The 22449-nt window shown below is 47.6% G+C and overlaps 1 protein-coding gene across 1 annotated transcript in view; it reads right to left on the minus strand.

Moving 5' to 3' along the window:
* Positions 1-9997, minus strand: part of LOC130111005 (disabled homolog 2-interacting protein-like) — a 145569-nt gene extending 135572 nt beyond the window's left edge. Inside the window, 2 exon segments of the mRNA XM_056278076.1 lie at positions 3869-4013; positions 9882-9997. Of these exon segments, the coding sequence (XP_056134051.1) occupies positions 3869-4013; positions 9882-9997 (261 nt within the window).
* Positions 9998-22449: the final 12452 nt, after the last annotated feature.

Consider the following 22449-nt stretch of genomic DNA (forward strand, 5'->3'; position numbering starts at 1 on the left):
GTAGAGCGGACTGGGGTTGGTCTATGGGAGGGCCCAGTGCGTGGGGCGCGTTCCTGGCGCCGCTCGTCCATCAGGAGGGCGACGAGCTCGTTGAAGGGGGCAGAGCGGTCCCGAACAATGAGGTCTTTGATGGGCTCGCTCAGTCCCCTCCTGTATGCTCTCTTGAATGCAGTGTCATCCCACCCACTGTCTGCTGCGAGTATCCTCACCTCCAAGGAATAGTCTGCCACTGACCTGGCTCCCTGCTGAATGGAATAGAGGCGGCTGGCAGCGTCCTGCCCGTCAGCTGCGTGGTCGAACACTAGACGGAACTCACGGCGGAAGGCACCATAGTCCGAGGCGAGCCGCTCGTTATGGCCAACCGCCGCTATGGCCCAGCTGAGGGCTTTGCCGGTGAGGAGGGACATAACAAGGGCTACCTTGGTCTCTCCTGTCCTATACCTGGCGGGTGTTTGAACAGGAGCTCACACTGACCAAGGAAACCCCTGCACAGCTCGAACTTCCCACCGAAGGCCTTGGGGCAGGGAAGGTTAGGCTCGAACCGGGGGTCCAGTGGGGGTTGACTCGGAGGAGGGGGAACGTCGGGACCAGGAACGGGGAATCCGGAGGCCGGGCTGGGGGCAGGGACCGGGGCCAGAACAGGGTGGTCGCTGATCTTGGACACTGCCACAGTCAGAGCAGCGATCTGCGCGGAGAGTGAAGCAAGGGTGCTGGCCGAGGTATGCGAGTCCGCCTGGAGTCGCTGATTTCTCCAGTGATCCGGGAGAAGGCAGCGCTAACCTCAGAATAGCGCTGGGTGAGTTGAGTGCTGTGGTTCTTTACCACTACCTTGAGAGCTATAGGGTTCTGGGGCTTAGGGGCTATAGCTCCCTGAGCGACCGCCTGCCCCTGGGGTTTGCTTTGGCTCATTCTGGCTTCGACGTTCTGTTACGTATCACGAATGAAGACCAGAGGCCAGTGTAGCAAAACCCAAAAGGACAGACAGACAACAGAGCACCGGGATAACCCGAAGGGCAATTTGATGCAGGGAAGAAAAAAAAACTGCCACAGGGGACAATGACAGGTGAGTCTCAGGTGGGCGTTGTTGAGACGATGTGCGCCTGGTTACCAAAGTCCGGATCCGTAGAGCAAGGGGTTGTCCGAGGAGGTCCGGGTCCGAGATCCAGGAAGTCAAGTCCGAATAGGAGGGGTCCAGGTAGAGAGACACGGAGGGAGATCGCTGGAGAGGTCCGGGGGAAAAAACGTGAAGGTCACTGGGGGCGAGGAGCGAGGGAGACGCGGGGAGCCGTGGAAGTCGCGGAGGGAGAGTCCTGGGAGGGGAAAAAGAGAGGCACGGATATAGACACTGGGAATAGCAAGAGGGCAAGGAATGCTGGAGGGCTTGTCAGAGCTTTACCGCAGGGTTCAGTACGTCGAAGCACGGAGTGGTGTTCTGGGAGGCTTCTTGTAGAGGGCTGCCAGATTGTCGCAGGTGTGCCTGATGGATGATGGCAAACACCTGGTGCAGTGCAGCGTTCGTCTTCTCAGAGCGCGAGCCGAGCGCTCGGATGTTTCCGGCACGTCCGAGCTGGGGGAGTGGCTTGAACGTGCCGGGGAGGCAGCTCGGGGCGGTGTAACCACAGCAACCACTCGATGTCAGAGGTCAACCAGTAAACTAAGGCAGAATTCAACAACCCCGACTTCACTTCAAGACCATTTTAGGTGGCACACAAATATGACGGCATGCAAGGCAGTGTACACCATGAACAGATCATCATAAGACAATTTTGAGCTATTAAAAAGCATTGTTGAGGCAAATTTCCCAATTTTCCTAGGCAAAGACTGAGCAGGTGGAGACAAAGTACCTGACATCCTCCATCATGAACATGCACCAAAAACGCTGCCAGATGAAGAAGAGGGTTCACCTTGTTTCAGGATGACGGGTAATATAAGTGGAACGTCCCCAGTGTTGAGGAGCTGAAACTCAAGAATTTTACTCTCTCATAGGTTTAATGGCGTTTTCACATTGGCCAAAAAACCCACTAACATCCGCCTTTGGTCAATGTAACATTCACGACCAAAGGCTGATGTTAGCGGGTTTTTCGGGCCAGTGTGAAAGGGGTATAAGAGAGTAAAATTCCTGAGTTTCAGTTTGAGTTGATAATGAGGCGTAACAAATAAAGAATCTTGAATCTTGAGAACAGACAGCATGAGGAATGTGAAAGTCTGTTGAGAGGAAATTACCTGGGTCCGGTCAGTACTGCTGTGCTGTGCACACAGTCAACTCAATATCCCAAACCACAGCTCTGAGCAGACACTGAGCAGGCAGAATAGTGTTAGTGTCTTGAGAACATTCAGTTGAAAACTGACCGAAAAGTGTGTCAGGTTTGGTGTTTTTGGAACCAGGGTGGTAGGAGAGATTAAATCTGAAGCGTGCAAAAAAAACAGTCCGTTGGGCTTGTTCAGAGTTCAGGCATTTGGCCAGCCTGGTGGCTGGGCAGTTTTCTAGTGGCTCCACGGAGTAGAGGATGGAATTGGAGAATAAATTGGCCCAACCAAAGGGTCCTCATGGAACATTTGCACAGCTGTGGGTGGAGACTCTCAGGAATGGGGACTTGATACAATGAGGCAGCTATAGTACTCGATAGATTTTGTCTTACAAGACGGTGTATCTGGTGGAACCATTTTATGTGACTTCTCCCTCATCCATTACAGACTGGTACAGCCGCATAAGTGGAGAGGCTGATGTGCCAGCAGCCATCACATGGTCCTTGGCAGGTGGAGGCCAGAGTCCAACGGCATGGAGAACTAAGACGATTGGGGACCACCTTCTGTTGTAGCCTTCATCTGCCTTCACTGCTGTTGTGACCTGGAGACATCTTCTGCCAGTTCCACCACTGAGATCTTTGTTGGATCGTACTTTGTGTGGAACCTCCCCCTGGACCCGTCCACCTTGGGTGACCCTATTACCGGAAGCCATGCTCCGCACAGCACAGCTCTTGGGATCGTTGGTACACACAAGCTTTTTCTGTATTTTAATTTTCCATCTGAAATAATTATGCTATTTCAATATTCAGCTCGTAACAGTATGGATGTTGATGACTTCAGTGGCCAGTCTTACGTATCAGGTATGACCCCCCCCCCCAAGGGAGACTTGGTGGATTTAAATAATACATTGGCATTCAAATGTCTCACCTACTTCGAATGTAATCTGTCAATTAAATGGCCATTATCAGTTGTCATCAGACCATAGCTATGAGATAGTATAGACCTACTCTCCTCCTCATTGGCTTAGTAGGCCATTACTGTTAATTATCGTAATAATTAACAAACTAAACATCATATACGTTCACTCAACGCAGGTTATGAAATAAAATGCACATTTCTTGAATGCATTTTAATGCAGAAACCATCTTAAAACATTGTATTTTCAACTGAGAATAAAAAATATGTCAGGCATTTAACGTTAGTTTGTTTTCGCTGCCAAGAAATGGTGAGGTGACGCACGATGCACGTGCCATGGCCAGAGCCTTGGCCGTGATCAGACGAACGGATCGATGATAACGGCCTACTGAGCCAATGAGGAGGTAGAGTATGCCCACACCGTCTCATATCTGTGGTCTGATGAAGGTGGCGAGCCAGGAGAAGAGACGAGGTTAGATGGCGCTACCCAGAAAAGAAGTCGAATTAGAGCAACAATAATAGCAGTGGTAGTAATAACAATGGTGGTAGTCGCACTAGTAGTGATACTGGCAGGAATACTAGCACAACTACCAATACAACATCCTTGGAAATCATGGCAAACACCTAGTAGAGGTTTAAGGTGTGTGTGTGTGTGTGTGTGTGTGTGTGTGTGTGTGTGTGTGTGTGTGTGTGTGTGTGGTAATACCTCAAAGCAGTAGTCTTGTCCCAGCAGGGAGGAGTGGACTGGTTTGATGACCACCGTCTGGTCCATCCTGAGGTCTAATGTTGTCACACAAGTGGCACTTAGCAACAACTCCTGGCTACCACAACGTAGCTGGCGCATCACACACCTGTACCAACACACAAACACACACACACACACACATACAAATTATGATTATAATTGGCTTGTGGTCTTGGTGGGAGACGAATACTGGATAGGGGCGTTGGAACAAGCACAGCTGGCTTATGACTGACAGGTAGCAAAATAAAGGGTCAGAGTGGAGCTACATTGTGGGTTTGGGTTTTTATTTTTCGTCATTTTTTGCAAGTGCTTGGTTTACATTTGGATTTGGGATGTGACCTTAGGCTTGAAAAGGTTGGAGACAACTGGCTTAAGCTTTGATTTGATGTACTTTATTGGTGCCCGTGGGGAAATTCATTCTCTGCATCTAACCATCCTGGCTGTGTCGCTAGGAGCAGCGGAAGCCGCCATGCAGCGCCCGGGGACCAACTCCAGTTGGTCTTGCCATGCCTCGGTCAGGGGCACAGACAGGAGTATTAACCTTAACATGCACGTCTTTCTGATGGTGGGGGAAACCGGAGCACTCGGAGAAAATCCACCGTAGACACGGGGAGAACACTCATTCATGCATTCATCTTCAGCCACTTCTCCGGGGTCGGCTCGCAGTGGCAGCAAGCTAAGTAGGGCACTCCAGACGTCTCTCTCCCCAGCAACGCCCTCCAGCTCCTCCTGGGGGATCCCAAGGTGTTCCCTGGCCAGATTTGACATGTAGTCCCTCCAGCGAGTTCTGGGTCTAACCCGGGCTTTCCCCCCAGTTGGCCGTGCCCGGTAAACCTCCAAAGGAAGGCGCCCAGGAGGCATCCTAATCAGCCTCAACTGGCTCCTTCCTAGCTCTACTGAGCTCCCTTCGGATGTCCAAGCTCCTCACCCTTTCTCTAAGGCTGAGCCCAGACACCCTACGGAGGAAACTCATTTCAGCCACTTGTATCCGTCATCTCACCCTTTCAGTCACTACCCAAAGCTCATGACCATAGGTGAGGGTTGAAATGAAGATTGACTGGTAAATTGAGAGCTTTGCCTTCCGGCTCAGCTTCTTCTTCACCACAACGGTCCGGTACAACGTCCACATTACTGCTGATGCTGCACCAATCTGCCAGTCAATCTCCTGCTCCATCCTACCCTCACTCGTGAACAAGACCCCGAGATACTTGTACCCCTTCACTTGAGGCAACAACTCATCCCCAACCCGGAGGGAGCAATCCACCATTTTCCGCTAGAGAACCATGGCCTCAGACTTGGAGGTGCTGAGTCTCATCCCGGCCATTTCACACTCGGCTGTAAACCATACCAGTGCGTGCTGGAGGTCGCGTTCTGATGAAGCCAACAAAACCACATCATCTGCGAAGAGCAGAGATGCAATTCTGAGGTTCCCAAAACGGACACACTCCTCACCTTGGCTGTGCCTTGAGATCCTGTCCATAGATATCACAAACAGAATCGGAGACAAGGGACAACCTTGGCGGAGTAAGACACCCACCAAAAATGTGTTTGACTTTGTGCCGAGAATGTGGACACAGCTCTCACTTTGGTTATACAAGGACCGGATGGCTTGTAGCAACTGCCCCGGTAGCCTATACTCCCGCAGTACCCCCCCCCCCCATAGAGTGCCCCGTGATACACGGTCATAAGCATTCTCCAAGTCCCCAAACACATGTAGACTGGCTAGTCAAACTCCTATGCCCCCCTCAGCACTTCCACAAGGGTAAAGAGTTGGTCCGTTGTTCCACGGCCAGGACAGAATCCGCATTGTTCCTCCTGGATCCAACGTTCCACAATCGGTCAGAGCCTCCATTCCAGCACCCTAGAGTAGACTTTCCCAGGGAGGCTGAGCAATGTGATGCCCCGATAATTGCAGCACACCCCTGGCCCCCCTTTTTAAATATGGGAACGAGCCAGCCCATTCTGCCACTCCACAGGTACTGTCCTCGACCTCCACGCGAAACTGACGAGGCGTGTCAGCCAAGACGGGGAGAACATGCCTTTTAATAGACGTTTATGAATTAACTTTTACCAAATCCTGTCAGAAGGATGGAAAACACATCTTCCTTATCAACAAAAGCTTTAAGTGCAGTTGTTTGGTATTCTTTTTGAGAAAATATACCATACAGTTCGTTTAATACTGCCGTGATAGAAGATTCAACAGACTGTTCTACATCAGCGGCAGCCAGCAGCACGTAATCAGAGGCAGAGCTCCAGAAATGTGGGTGGGGAAAAAATAAGGACCTATGTCATCATAGCAACCCCATCCCATATTAGATAAATGGTTATGATTGGCCCAACCCGGGCCAGGTCAGCTGAAAACGTGTCTGAACGGGAGGGTGGCCAGATGTATGTATATGCCAGAGCAAACGTAAAACATAGGCTTGCAGATTCGTCTGGTTCCCCGACTACCTCCATCATGTCTTGACCCAAAAGTCTTGGTTTTCTGTTGGTCTCATCTGGATTGAGTCGGTCTTGACTCTAAACCTGGATCTACTACTACTACCTTCGGCTGCTCCCGTTAGGGGTCACCACAGCGGATCATCCGTTTCCATTTCTTCCTGTCTTCTGCATCTTACTCTGTCACACCAGCCACCTGCGTGTCCTCCCTCACCACATCCATAAACCTCCTCTTTGGCCTTCCTCTTCTCCTCTTCCCTGGCAGCTCCATATTCAGCATCCTTCTCCCAATATACCCAGCATCTCTCCTCCACACATGTCCAAACCATCTCAATCTTGCCTCTCTTGCTTTGTCTCCAAGCTGTCCAACCTGAGCTGTCCCTCTAATATACTCGTTCATAATCCTGTCCTTCTTCATCACTCCCAATGAAAACCTTATCATCTTCATCTCTGCCACCTCCAGCTGCACCTCCTGTCTTTTCATCAGTGCTACTGTCTCCAAACCATACAACATAGCTAGTCTCACTACCATCTTGTAAACCTTCCCTTTAACTCTTGCTGGCACCCTTCTGTCACACATCACTCCTGACACTCTTCTCCACCTACTCCACCCTGCCTGCACTCTCTTCTTCACCTCTCTACTGCACTCCCCGTTACTTTGGATAGTTGACCCCAAGTATTTAAACTCATACACATTCATCACCTCCACTCCTTGCATCCTCACCATTCCACTGTCTTCCCTCTCATTCACGCATATGTATTCCGTCTTTCTCCTACTGACTTTCATTCCTCTTCTCTCCAGTGCATACCTCCACCTCTCCAGGCTCTCCTCAACCTGCACCCTACTCTCGCTACAGATTACAATGTCACCCGCAAACATCATCGTCCACGGAGACTCCTGCCTGATCTCATCCGTCAACCTGTCCATCACCATTGCAAACAAGAAAGGGCTCAGAGCCGATCCTTGATGTAATCCCACCTCCACCTTGAACCCATCTGTCATTCCAACCACACACCTCACCACTGTCATACTGCCCTCATACATATCCTGCACCACTCCTATATTCTTCTCTGCCACTCCCAACTTCCTCATACAATACCACACCTCCTCTCTCGGCACCCTGTCGTATGCTTTCTCTAAAGCCACAAAGACACAATGTAACTCCTTCTGGCCTTCTCTATACTTCTCCATCAACATTCTCAAAGCAAACATCACATCTGTGGTGCTCTTTCCTGGCATGAAACCATACTGCTGCTCGCTGATCATCACCTCTCCTCTTAACCTAGCTTCTATTACTCTTTCCCATATCTTCATGCTGTGGCTGATCAACTTTATACCTCTGTAGTTGCTACAGTTCTGCACATCGCCCTTGTTCTTGAAAATCGGTACCAGTATGCTTCTTCTCCACTCCTCAGGCATCCTCTCACTTTCCAGGATTGCGTTAAACAATCTAGTTAAAAACTCCACTGCCATCTCTCCTAAACATCTCCATGCCTCCACAGGTATGTCATCAGGACCAACTGCCTTTCCACTCTTCATCCTCTTCATAGCTGCCCTCACTTCCTCCTTGCTAATCCACCACACTTCCTGATTCACTATCCCCACATCATCCAACCTTCTCTCTCTCTCTCTCTCTCTCTCTCTCTCTCTCTCTCTCTCTCTCTCTCTCTCTCTCTCTCATTGTCTTCATTCATCAACCCCTCAAAGTACTCCTTCCACTTTCTCAGCACACTCTCCTCGCTTATCAGCACATTTCCATCTCTATCCTTCATCACCCTAACCTGCTGCACATCCTTCCCATCTCGGTCTCTCTGTCTAGCCAATGGGTACAAGTCCTTTTCTCCTTCCTTAGTGTCTAACCTGTCATACAACTCACCATACGCCTTTTCCTTTGCCTTTGCCACCTCTCTCTTCGCTTTACACTGTGTCTCCTTGTACTCCTGTCTACTTTCTTCCTCTGTGTACTTTGCTGTACTTCCTCATTCCACCACCAAGTCTCCTTGTCTTCCTTCCTCTGTCCTGATGACGCACCAAGTACCTTCCTAGTTGTCTCCCTCACTATTTCTGCAGTGGTTGTCCAGCCATCTGGCAACTCTCCACTACCACCCAGTGTCTGTCTTAACTCCTGCCTGAACTCCACACAGCAGTCTTCCTTCTTCAACTTCCACCATTTGATCTTCGGCTGTGTCTTCACTCGCTTCCTCTTCTTGGTCTCCAAAGCCATCCTACAGACCACCATCCGGTGCTGCCTAGCTACGTTCTCCCCTGTCACCACCTTGCAGTCTCCAATCCCTTTTAGATGGCGCCTTCTACATAAGATATAGTCCACCTGTGTGCACGTTCCTCCACTCTTGTACGTCACCCTGTGTCCTCCCTCTTCTTGAAATATGTATTCACCACAACCATTTCCATCCTTTTCACAAAATCGACCACCATCTGTCCTTCCACATTTCTCTCCTTGACACCATACCTACCCATCACCTCTTGATCATCAGGTTAAGATAAAAAAAAAAACAACCTTTGTTACATAGAACGTGATGTCTGCAGTTCGTTATCACCTGATGCTCTGTGTAATCCAGCTCATCTAAAGGTGAGTCCTCTCTCATCCCATGGCTCTTACAATGTTCCTGTTAGGTTTAGGCCACAATTTATTACCCACCACCCTTTGCATCATGCGTCTTCAACTGTCAGGCCAGATCATTTGATTATAGTCTGCTGTATTGACTCCAGTCCAAATAAGTCTCTTCTACTTTTTGCTCTTTCAAATGTCCATGTCAAATAAATATTTAATTCTCAATGATTCCCTCAACCTTGACTTTCTATTTCTTACTGAGACCTGGCATAAACCTGGGGAGTGCTGCCCTCTAGTGGAGCTCTGCCCACCCAGCTATAATGCTCTTAATGCGCCCAGGTTAACAGGTCATGGTGGGGGTAGAGCAGCTGTTTTTTAAGAACCATTACACTTGTGTTCCTTTTACTTCTGGTTCTTTCAACAGTTTTGAAGTCTTAACTTTTACAACTGTGTGTGACAACCCAGTCTGCTGTATAATCATTTATCGACCCCCAGTTCATCTACAGGTTTTCTCAACGAATCCTCCTATTGTCCGCTCTTTTCTTAAACTTGATAGGGCCATTATAGTTGGTGATTTTAACATCCATACTGATAATATTTTTAACTCATTTGTCATAGATTGTTTAAACATTGGTAAATCGTTTAACCTCGTGCAGCATGTCAGTGGCCCCACCCAGAACCATGGGCCCACCCTTGATTTAGTTTTCTTCCACCCCAGTACCAACCCCCAGCCCAACAGCCAGACTGAGTGTGTCAACCAGAAGCTAGAGGCCACCCTAAGTTGTATAGCCGCCTCCAACCCATGCTCCTGGAGCCAGGAGGATGGGTTGAGTATGCACACAAAGCCCACCTCAGTACCTCTTTGGGGATGTCCCCTTTTGCGTGCACCCTGGGTTACCAACCTCCCCTGTTCCCTGTCCAGAAGGGTAAAGTCACGGTGCCATCAGCGCAGGCCCACCTACAATGCTGCCAGCACATCTGAAACCAGGCTCACGCTGCCCTGCTCTGTGCCTCCATGCGCTCCCAGTCTCAGGTTAACCATCACTGCATCCCAGCTCCTGTCTATGTCCCTGGTCATGGTGTGGCTTTCCACCAAGGACCTGCCGCTGAAGGTGGAATCCAAGAAGCTTGCTCCCTGCTTTGTAGGTCCTTTCCCAGTGGACAAGGTTATTAACCCTGTGGCAGTATGGCTCAAGCTCCTGGCCTTAATTTGGGTGCACCCCACATTCCATGTCTCCCATCTGAAGCCCGTCCTCTCCAGTTCCGTGCCCCCCCTACCCCTAGCAGTGGCTCCCCCACCTCCATGCATGGTAGGTGGTGGCCCAATATAAACATCCGGCGGCTTCTGGATGTACACCGTTGGGGCCACGGTCTGCAGTACCTGGTGGATTGGGAGGAGCACGGTCCTGAGGAACACTGCTGGCTTCCTCACCGTCCTAGACCCCCTGCTTATCCAAGCTTTCCATGAGCTCCATCCTGACGAGCCCGGTCGGGCACCAGGGGGCACCCGTGGGGTGGGGGGGGTAGGCGTACCGTCACAGGCGCGCCCTGCCAGGTCTCACCCTCTTCGTCCCCAGTCTCCCTAATTGTCTCCCTTATCTTGGCTACTCCCCCTGCCCTAGTTCCTCTCTCCTGTTTGTGTGTGTACTACATGATTGGAGGCAGGTGTGTGGCAGGCGGGGCAGCGGTCCACCGCCTGCATCTCATCATTGTCATTGATTGTCTCATGTCATTGATTGACATTTTTAATGTAGTTTTTCGCCTCAACATGACGTTACTTTTAACTTTTATCAACCTTTTTATGGTTTACCTGTACAATTTTTGGATGTTATCGGAGTATTGACTGTTGCATGGACTTGATCGCGCTGGAGTCTCCGTCTCCGTAGTGCTTCCTGTGTGTGTGGCCAAAACTGTATGGACTCAGCCCTCTGTCGTGGCCGCAATCGGCGGTTTTATTTAATGTAATTTTATTTGTTTATTTATTTTTAAGTCCTCGCTGAGCTTTTTTGTTGGATTTCCAGAAATACAGCTGTGATTCCATTTTCCGACTTCGGGATTTGGGAAAAATGTGTCCCCTCTCTTCGCCCTCCACTGAGTGCCCCAGCTGCGCCCCGCCCCGCCCAGCCAGAACATCACAGCGCTTGAGAAAAGAATCGCGTTGCTTCACCAAATGCAGCAGGATGAAACACATATGGACACTTCGGTTGCTGCTTCCCAAGCTGATGCTCCGGAACCCGCTGACGATCAGGACCAGGGACATGAAACGCGCTGCGGAGCAGCTTTCGGAGATAATGGGCCCCACGCCGATGACTATGCAGACACTATGTCCTGGCCCGGCCAGAACCCGCCTGAGACCGACACCGCATCGGATCTGGATATGTGCTACTGGCTAAACCGGGGAGCAAGACCTAAGACCTGTTCTACCCCCGCAGTGTCAAACCCTGAGCTCTGGACAGACGTCGTCCAGGGTAAAAGAGGAGTCAGACACAACCAGCACAGCTCCACTAATGTCTCACCAGAGGTTCGGTTGGAGAACTGGTTTATTATACTGGATGAGCTGCCCGTCACTGAGCACTCCGGCTCGACAACTAACCATATGGGGAGTAGCTAGCCTCACCCCATCCGTGCTTTGCGCCACCCTCATACGTTTCCAGCGTTATTAACCCACCCGTCTCATGGAACCAACTCTCTGCTGCCCTCTTCTGTTTCTACTGACGTTACCCCCCCCCTTATTACGACTACAGAGAATACCCTGGTTTCCCTTTTACTAGCTTCCCTCCTCCTCCTCCCTTACACTACTCTCCTGATGAACTCCTGTCCCTCAACAAAAACTACCGGCTATCCTCTGTCTGCTGGCGTCCTCCGCTGCCGCCGTTGTCTTCATCACGGCCCCAGACACTCCCGTCATCTACATCCTCCCACTAACCCCGATACGATATCCCACGTCCAAACCCTATGTTCCCACCGCCCCCCCTCCACTGCATCCCCCCCCGCACTGCTAACCTGGACGACCTCAGACCTCTCCAGCATGCCCCCACTACGTTGCCCTCTCATTCCATCAACCTTGCCTCCTTAACACCCGATCACTAAATAACAAAGCCCTCATCCTACATGAAACTATCACTGATAATTCATTTGACTTTCTCCTGCTCACTGAAACCTGGCAACAACCTGGCGACTTTTTCTCCCTCATCGAATCACCCCCCCCCCCCCCGGTTTTGGCTACATCTGCAGACCCCGTCCCTCCTGTCGCGGAGGTGGTCTTGCTGTTTTATTCAATCAGAACTCCAGGACCACTGAGCTCTCACTCCCCACCGTCTCATCATTTGAGTTCCTCGTCTTTAAAACCTGCTCAATGGTTGTCATTCTCATCTACCGGCCACCCCCACCAAATCCATCTTTCCTGTCTGGCCTCTCTGAACTCCTCACAATAGCCTCATCTCTCTCCTCACACTTACTACTGCTTGGTGATTTTAACATCCACATTGATTTACCAACCTGTAAGTTTGCATCAGAATTCATCACTCTATTGGACAATTTCAGCCTCACCCAGCACGTCACTTTCCCCACCCATGTCAAAGGCCATATCCTTGACCTGGTCTGCTCTGTCAATCTACCGATGCGCAACATCCATCCATCCCCATTTCCTCTGTCAGACCATAATCTCATCCAGTTCACTATTCCATCCCCAACTCCTCGGCCACACCTCCTCAGAGAAATAACATTCCGCAATACTAAATCTATTGACCCCCCTCCAACTCTCCGATCTGCTCTCCTCTGCTCTCCCCCTGGAACCAGCCTCTACCTTACCTGATGATCTCACCAATCACCTCAACGCCACCCTGTCTGCCTCCCTCTACACACTGGCCCCTCTCAAAACAAAAACAGTCTCCTTCAACACCTCTGCACCCTGGTTCACACCTGAGCTCCGCACAATGAAACAGACCGCCCGCCAACTGGAACGACTGGCTAAGAAAACATCTCTCACTGTACATCAAGAAGCCCACAACCTCCACCTCTCTGCTTACAAAGATGCCCTCACCGCCGCCAAGTCTGCCTATTTTTCCACCATCATTAATGATTCCAACCACAACCCCCGCACCCTCTTCGCCACTGTAAACAACCTCCTCAAGCCCCGTGCCGATGCCCTCTCCAACTCTACTGCTGAACAATGCAACTCATTTCTCCAATTTTTTGCAGACAAAATCGCCGCTATCAATAAATCACTGTCCCCTGCATCTGACTCAGCAGCACCTACTCCGGCCCCTCTTCTCTGCATTCCTCTTGGCCTCCATACCCCTCACCCTAATCGCTGTCTCTCCCGGTTTGTTCCAGTTGCCCCTACCACTATCTCTGAACTCATCAGCTCATCAAAATCCACAACCTGCTCCCTTGATCCCCTCCCCACCCCCCTACTGAAGAAATGCCTCCCTGCCCTATGCCCCTACCTCACCAAACTGTTCAATTCCTCACTGTCCCATGGAATTGTCCTCTCTTCCTACAAAACTGCAGCTGTCACCCCAATTCTCAAGAAACCTAGTCTTGATCCATCCTGCCTCAACCACTACCGGTCTGGTTATCTCCCACTCCACAACACTGAAACTACACTCCTTAAAGTACTTAATGACCTCCTCATCTCTGCTGATACTGGAGCCCTTAACATCCTCATCCTCCTCGACCTGAGTGCAGCCTTCGATACTGTGAGCCACAACATCCTGCTCACCAGATTGAAAGATGTCGGTATTGAAGGCACCGTACTCAGCTGGCTCCAGTCCTACCTCTCCAACAGGTCACACTTCATCTCACTTCACAACCACTCCTCTGTTCCATCCACAGTCACACAAGGTGTTCCCCAAGGTTCTGTACTCAGCCTACTTTTCATCATCTACATCCTCCCTCTTGGTCAAATCCTCCTTCTACCACCTTCGCAACATTGCAAAAATAAGATCCTCTCTCACACGCCCTGCTGCTGAGATACTGATCCATGCCTTCATCTCCTCCCGCCTTGATTACTGCAACTCACTCCTCCATGGCATCAGTGCTAGCTCTATCAAGAGACTCCAATTGGTCTAGAATGCATCTGCCCGACTTTTAACTTTCACCAAATCCTGGCACCACATCACCCCAGTCCTAAAAGACCTCCACTGGCTACCCATCTCCCACCGGATCAATTACAAACTCCTGGTTCTTACTTATAAAGTCCTTCACAAATTGGCTCCCCCATACCTCACCAATCTCCTCTCCCCCTACCAACCCTCTCGGTCCCTCAGATCCACCTCAGCCTCCCTTCTCTCTACCCCAGGTCCAACCTCCGTGGCTTTGGTGACCGAGCCTTCTCCAGAGCAGCTCCCAGGCTCTGGAACTCACTTCCCCAAATCATTAGAGACTCAGGATCCCTCTCACTCTTCCAATCCCGTCTCAAGACACACCTTTTCTCCATTGCCTTCTCGTGCCCCCCCCCCGGTCCGCTCATACACCCCTGGTCTGGGGCAGGCTGGGGACTGACCGCTTGACCTGCATCTGTGATTTCTGATGTTTGTTGTTCTTTCCCTTTATATCTGTCCAAGTCGGAGATACTGCTGGCGTCGTCTGTGGCTGCCGCTTCTCCCTCTCGTAGTCCCCCTTCCCATCCACCCCTGTATGTCTATGTTATGTTCCTCTGTCGTCTTGTTTCACTCCATTTATTGTAAAGCGACTTTGAGTACTTGAAAAGCGCTATATAAGATTGATTTATTATTATATTTTCACATTCCCAGGCCCTCTGGTAGAGGGGGTGGCCTAGCTGTTTTTATAAGTTAGGGCTTAAGTGCCATCCTGTTAATTTTGGTAATTTTATCTCGTTTGAGGTTGTAGGTTTTTTTTTTTTATTACTGGCCCTCCCCCTTTACTCTGCATCTTAATTTATAGGCCCCCTAATTCAGTTAGTTTTATCTCTGAGTTTTCTGATCTTCTATCTATCGTCATGCCTAAATATGACAGGATGCTTATTCTTGGCGATTTTAATATTCATGTGTGCTGTCCTTCCCATTCCATCAACTCACATTTTTTTGGATCTTGTAGATTATTTTAACCTCATTCAATCTGTTAAAGGTGCCACACACTCCAAAGGCCACATTTTAGACCTTGTACTCTCCTCTGGTTTCTCTCTCGAATGTCTGGTGGATATGCCTGTATCTTACCATAAAACTATCATTTTCAAAGTCTCACTACAACTCGCTACTCCTAGTCATTATCCTAAAACACGCTCTCACATTTTCAATGCTGGCTCTCCAGTTAAATTCTGTAATACTTTTAATTCATCATCCTTTAATCCCTCTTTATCCCCCCTCAATCCAGGTACACTATTAAATTCATTCAGTGATCAGTGCCAATCCATCCTCGACCAAACTGCACCATTTCAAACTAGGAAACAAAAATTAAATAACCTCCCCTGGCTGGATGATCACACCCGTGCTCTTAGAAGACTTTGTAGAAAAACAGAACCACGGTGGAAGGTCAACAAGTCCGAATTAACACATAACACCCTTAAGAACCAAATATTAATTTACCAGAAGAGAGTTAAGGACGCAAGATCAGCAAACTTCTCTGAACTAATATTAAGAAATAACCACAAATCTAAAGTTCTCTTCGGGATAATTGATTCTGTTATTAATGGCCCCTCCACTTCTCTTTTTGAACCTGATGTTGAGCTGTCCGAAAAATTTCTCACTCATTTTGTAAACAAGGTGGAGAATATTAGGTCCCAAATCCAGCCAGCCTCTTTTCGTTCCATTCCCCATGTTAATTCTGCCTCTTTCACCCAATTTCAACCTATTACAATTTCAGTGTTGGAGACTACTGTCTCCAATATGAGCTCCTCCTCCTGCATCCTAGACATCATTCCCACTAAGCTACTCAAGGAGGTATTTTCCTCTACCAGCCCCGTTATTCTGCAAATTCTTAATAATTTTCTGGCCTCCCTTTCTTTTCCAGACAGTTTTAAGCATGCCATCATTCACCCATTGCTGAAGAAACATAATTTAGACCCCCTGTCCCTAAGTAGCTACAGGCCAATCTCCAAATTGTCTTTTTTATCTAAGGTTCTGGAGAGAGTAATTTCTTCTCAGTTGATTTCTTTTATGAACACAAATAATGTTTTTAATAGTTTCCAGTCTGGTTTTAGAGCACTTCATAGTACTGAATCAGCTCTAGTTAAGGTCACTAATGATCTACTGCTGAATGCAGACAGAGGTGACTGCTCAATTTTAGTTCTGTTGGACTTAAGTGCTGCCTTTGACACAGTTGATCGCAACATCCCCCTACATCGCTTAGAGACTTGGGTTGGTATCAAGGGCTCGGCTCTTAACTTATTACACTCTTACCTCACCAAAATAACTTTTTCTGTTGTTCTGGGTAACTCTACCTCCTCAGCGGCTCAGCTCAGTTGTGGTGTCCCTCAAGGCTCAGTTCTTGGCCCCCTTCTCTTCTCTATACTATACATGCTGCCTCTTGGCCAGGTCATTCAAAATCACGAAGTGCTCTACCATTTTTATGCTGGCGACACTCAGTTATACATGCCACTAAGCCCACCGATCCTAGCACCCTATTACATCTCACAGCTTGCCTCACCAACATTAAATCCTGGATGTCCAAAAATTTTCTTAAATTTAATTATGATAAGTCTGAGGTCATTCTGTTCAGTCCCGAAAATTCCATTAGTCCATTTACTACTAATCTTGGTGGTCTGTCAGGTAGTCTCAAACAGGCTGCTAGGAATCTTGGGGTAATATTTGATGCTAACCTCAGTTTTGACAATCAAATTAAACATGTTGTTCAGTCATGCTTTTAAAACTCAAACTAATTTCCAAAATTAGGTCATTTTTATCAATTGCCGATTTGCAAAAAGTTGTACATGCTTTTATCTTTTCTTGACTCGACTACTGTAATGCACTTTATTCTGGTATCAGCAAGGGCTCCCTCCACCGTCTGCAGTTGGTACAAAATGCCGCTGCTCGGGTCATTACAGGGACGAGGAGGCATGACCAGACCACTCCTGTGCTTGCCTCCCTACACTAGCTCCCTGTTATATTTCGAATCGATTTTAAAAAATTTTACTGCTCAGTTTTAAGGCTTTAAATGGTCTTGCTCCTTTATACATGTGTGATTTATTGACTTGGTATGTCCCCCCTCGACCATTAAGGTCTGCAGATGGAGCCCTGCTAGTTATTCCCAGGTCTCAGTTGGTTACAAAGGGTGACCGGGCTTTTACTGTTAGAGCCCCCACACTATGGACCTCTCTTCCTGCTCTGCTAAGACGAACTAAGTCTCTAGCATCTTTTAAATCCCGTCTTAAAACTTTTCTTTTTATTAAAGATTTTACAAATGTTTGATATTTGTTTTTATTTTTACTGTTTTTATTCTTACTCTTATTCCAGCCTTGTCTGGTTTTATGTTTTGGGTTTTTTTTTGTGTTTTTGTTTGTTTGTTTTGTGAAGCACTTTGTAACATTGTTTTAGAAATGTGCTATATAAATAAAATTATTATATTATTATCCACTGCAATTAACCCTACTCCTTGTATACCCAGCCTGGCCACATCCACCTTGCTACATCGTAGTGCCTGTTTAATCAGTCCTATGCTTCCAGCCTTTTAACAAGTCATCATTTCCTAGTCTATTGATTCCTCTTCTAACCCTGCTTTCCACGTTCCTGCAGTCCCGTCTGCTCTGTCCAGCCCCTGCCTTCGGTAGTTGGTCTATCTCTGTGGAGCCCCGCTTGTCTTCCTGCTTCCCGGCTTAGTCGAAGTCCCCCCTCCCCTGGCACTCTGGCCCTGGACCCAGTGTTCCCTGTCTACTCCTCACTCTACCGGCTCCTCTTCCTGTCTGGCATTTAAATGACTTGTTTTACTGAAACATTGTCTTGAGTCTGTCTGTGTCAGCATATTGGGTCTGGCCATGCAGCCCCGGTTAACAGATGGATATTTATATAAAGTACAAAACCTGAGATGTGGTTAGAAAAAGGGTGCAGAAGTATGACAGACAACAGTGTGAGAGGTTTCAGCTCACTCACCAAACAGGCCAGAGCATGTGATGGAACCAGAGGTAGTGACTGACAGTCTCTCGTAGGATCACGTCACTGACATGAACCAGAGGTAGTGACGGACTGTCTCCACTAGGATGTACGTGAATGTTCTCACTCATCCAGTTCATGGTTATCCAAAGGAGTTGAATCAAGTGCAACTGGACTTGATATATATCCGTGAAGACGTTTCGCCTCTCATCCAAGAGGCTTCCTCAGTTCTGCCTTTCTGACTAGACCAAGCTAGTCTGACTGGCTGGTGATGAGACTCAGATATTTATCCTCTAGGAGTCGTTGTCAGAGCTATTGATGTCCATGGCTCTTTGTGTCCCGATATTTACCAACGCCCGTCGCTAACAGAGCCATAGATATGAGTGGCTCTTAACTGAGGAAGCCTCTTGGATGAGAGGCGAAACGTCTTCACGGATATATACCAAGTCTAGTTGCACTAGATTCAACTCCTTTGGATTTCCACTAGGATCACTTCACTGACATGAACCTGAGGTAGTGACGGACCTCCTCCAATAGGATCACTTCACTGAAATGAGCGAGAGGTAGTTGTAAACGTTTGAACTACAAACGTTTGGACTGACACAGATTTACTATCTGTCGCAATTGTTGAGATTTAGTGGCGTTGTGAACGCCACCCATAAATGACGAGATGACACAAATGTTCGTTGACAATGTATTTCCTTCCGTACACAAGCTAACATTAGCTGTTTCCAAACTGTACATGAGCTAACATAAGCTGGTCGTTTGGTTGACTGATACACGGCTAGCTGTACACACAGCTTGCTGAACAACAGCGTGCCAAATGACGAGATGCTGACCACGGCTGTGGGACCATACACTGGCTGTACACGTGCTGTACACGTGCAGTACTGAGCTGTGATGAAGCTGTGATGAAGCTGTGATGAAGCTGTGATGAAGCTGTGATGAAGTTGTGATGAGCTGTGATGAAGCTGTGATGAGCTGTAATGAAGCTGTGATGAAGCTGTAATGAGCTGTGATGAAGCTGTGATGAGCTGTAATGAAGCTGTAATGAAGCTGTGATGAAGCTGTGATGAGCTGTGATGAAGCTGTAATGAGCTGTAATGAAGCTGTAATGAAGCTGTGATGAAGCTGTAATGAGCTGTGATGAAGCTGTAATGAGCTGTAATGAAGCTGTGATGAAGCTGTGATGAAGCTGTAATGAAGCTGTGATGAGCTATAATGAAGCTGTAATGAAGCTGTGATGAAGCTGTAATGAGCTGTGATGAAGCTGTGATGAAGCTGTTATGAGCTGTAATGAAGCTGTAATGAGCTGTAATGAAGCTGTAATGAGCTGTGATGAAGCTGTGATGAAGCTGTGATGAGCTGTAATGAAGCTGTGATGAAGCTGTGATGAAGCTGTAATGAAGCTGTGATGAGCTGTAATGAAGCTGTAATGAGCTGTAACGAAGCTGTGATGAAGCTGTGATGAAGCTGTAATGAGCTGTGATGAAGCTGTGATGAAGCTGTGTTGAAGCTGTGATGAAGCTGTGATGAAGCTGTAATGAGCTGTGATGAAGCTGTAATGAAGCTGTATTGAAGCTGTGATGAAGCTGTGATGAAGCTGTGATGAGCTGTGATGAGCTGTGATGAAGCTGTGATGAGCTGTAATGAGCTGTGATGAGCTGTGATGAAGCTGTAATGAAGCTGTGATGAGCTATAATGAAGCTGTAATGAAGCTGTGATGAAGCTGTGATGAAGCTGTGATGAAGCTGTAATGAGCTGTAATGAAGCTGTAATGAGCTGTAACGAAGCTGTGATGAAGCTGTAATGAAGCTGTGTTGAAGCTGTGATGAAGCTGTAATGAGCTGTGATGAAGCTGTGATGAAGCTGTGTTGAAGCTGTGATGAAGCTGTGATGAAGTTATAATGAACCTGTGATGAAGCTGTGATGAAGCTGTAATGAAGCTGTGTTGAAGCTGTGGTGAAGCTGTGATGAAGCTGTGATGAGCTGTGATGAGCTGTGATGAAGCTGTGATGAAGCTGTAATGAGCTGTGATGAGCTGTGATGAAGCTGTAATGAAGCTGTGATGAAGCTGTGTTGAAGCTGTGATGAAACTGTGATGAAGCTATAATGAACCTGTGATGAAGCTGTAATGAGCTGTGATGAAGCTGTAATGAAGCTGTGTTGAAGCTGTGATGAAGCTGTGATGAAGCTGTGATGAGCTGTGATGAGCTGTGATGAAGCTGTGATGAAGCTGTAATGAGCTGTGATGAGCTGTGATGAAGCTGTAATGAAGCTGTGTTGAAGCTGTGATGAAGCTGTGATGAAGCTGTAATGAGCTGTGATGAAGCTGTAATGAAGCTGTGATGAAGCTGTAATGAAGCTGTGATGAAGCTGTAATGAGCTGTAATAAAGCTGTAATGAGCTGTAACGAAGCTGTGATGCAGCTGTAATGAAGCTGTGTTGAAGCTGTGATGAAGCTGTGATGAAGCTATAATGAAGCTGTGATGAAGCTGTAATGAGCTGTGATGAAGCTGTAATGAAGCTGTGATGAAGCTGTGATGAGCTGTGATGAAGCTGTGATGAAGCTGTGATGAAGCTGTGATGAGCTGTGATGAGCTGTGATGAAGCTGTGATGAAGCTGTAATGAGCTGTGATGAGCTGTGATGAAGCTGTAATGAAGCTGTGATGAGCTATAATGAAGCTGTAATGAAGCTGTGATGAAGCTGTGATGAAGCTGTGATGAAGCTGTAATGAGCTGTAATGAAGCTGTAATGAGCTGTAACGAAGCTGTGATGAAGCTGTAATGAAGCTGTGTTGAAGCTGTGATGAAGCTGTAATGAGCTGTGATGAAGCTGTGATGAAGCTGTGTTGAAGCTGTGATGAAGCTGTGATGAAGCTATAATGAACCTGTGATGAAGCTGTAATGAGCTGTGATGAAGCTGTAATGAAGCTGTGTTGAAGCTGTGGTGAAGCTGTGATGAAGCTGTGATGAGCTGTGATGAGCTGTGATGAAGCTGTGATGAAGCTGTAATGAGCTGTGATGAGCTGTGATGAAGCTGTAATGAAGCTGTGATGAAGCTGTGTTGAAGCTGTGATGAAACTGTGATGAAGCTATAATGAACCTGTGATGAAGCTGTAATGAGCTGTGATGAAGCTGTAATGAAGCTGTGTTGAAGCTGTGATGAAGCTGTGATGAAGCTGTGATGAGCTGTGATGAGCTGTGATGAAGCTGTGATGAAGCTGTAATGAGCTGTGTTGAAGCTGTGATGAAGCTGTGATGAAGCTGTAATGAGCTGTGATGAAGCTGTAATGAAGCTGTGATGAAGCTGTAATGAAGCTGTGATGAAGCTGTAATGAGCTGTAATAAAGCTGTAATGAGCTGTGTTGAAGCTGTGATGAAGCTGTGATGAAGCTATAATGAAGCTGTGATGAAGCTGTAATGAGCTGTGATGAAGCTGTAATGAAGCTGTGATGAAGCTGTGATGAGCTGTGATGAAGCTGTGATGAAGCTGTGTTGAAGCTGTGATGAGCTGTGATGAAGCTGTGATGAATCTGTAATGAGCTGTGATGAGCTGTGATGAAGCTGTGATGAAGCTGTGATGAAGCTGTAATGAGCTGTGATGAAGCTGTGATGAAGCTGTGTTGAAGCTGTGATGAAACTTTGATGAAGCTATAATGAACCTGTGATGAAGCTGTAATGAGCTGTGATGAAGCTGTAATGAAGCTGTGTTGAAGCTGTGATGAAGCTGTGATGAAGCTGTGATGAGCTGTGATGAAGCTGTGATGAATCTGTAATGAGCTGTGATGAGCTGTGATGAAGCTGTGATGAAGCTGGTTCAACCTGCATGAACATACATACATTTCCATTTAGTTCAATTACCACGTGCACCACGCACTTATATGTTTTTGTTAACATCAAATTAGCAGATATTTCCTCGGCATTTGCAGAAATAAACCAACGTTACCGAATACAATTTACAATGCGTCAAATGGTATTCACATCGCTAATGAGAAAACAAACAATATTATCGGCATTTTACATGCGTTGTCATAACAACACAATAGCTACTGCTATTAGCTCAGCCTGGTGATCATACAAGAATCTACCGAGCTCATTTAGCTTTGTACAAACATTCAAACTCGATCTAATATTTGTATATAATACTCGGAACTCACATACAATTACAAAACAGTGTACTTACAACGTTTCCACTTTACCGAATTTAAATTAAACGTTTCCACTTTATCGCATTTAATTAACTTGTATTTTTCGGGAGCTCAACTCCACGCAACCATGTGCTTCGTTTCTTTGCACCGTTCTGAATCGCCTGCGCTGCATGATGACGTCATCTATGCGCCTCATATTACTGAGATTGGTGCTTCCATGGCTCCACCTGCTGGCCAGGCGGGCATACAATTGTCCAAACTACTGTACATAACTCACACTCCCCCCTAAGGGGCCGTAAAGGGACCTTTACACAAAAATTAAGTAACATAC

The sequence above is a fragment of the Lampris incognitus genome, chromosome 1, assembly GCF_029633865.1.
Source record: "Lampris incognitus isolate fLamInc1 chromosome 1, fLamInc1.hap2, whole genome shotgun sequence".
Taxonomy (NCBI): domain Eukaryota; kingdom Metazoa; phylum Chordata; class Actinopteri; order Lampriformes; family Lampridae; genus Lampris; species Lampris incognitus.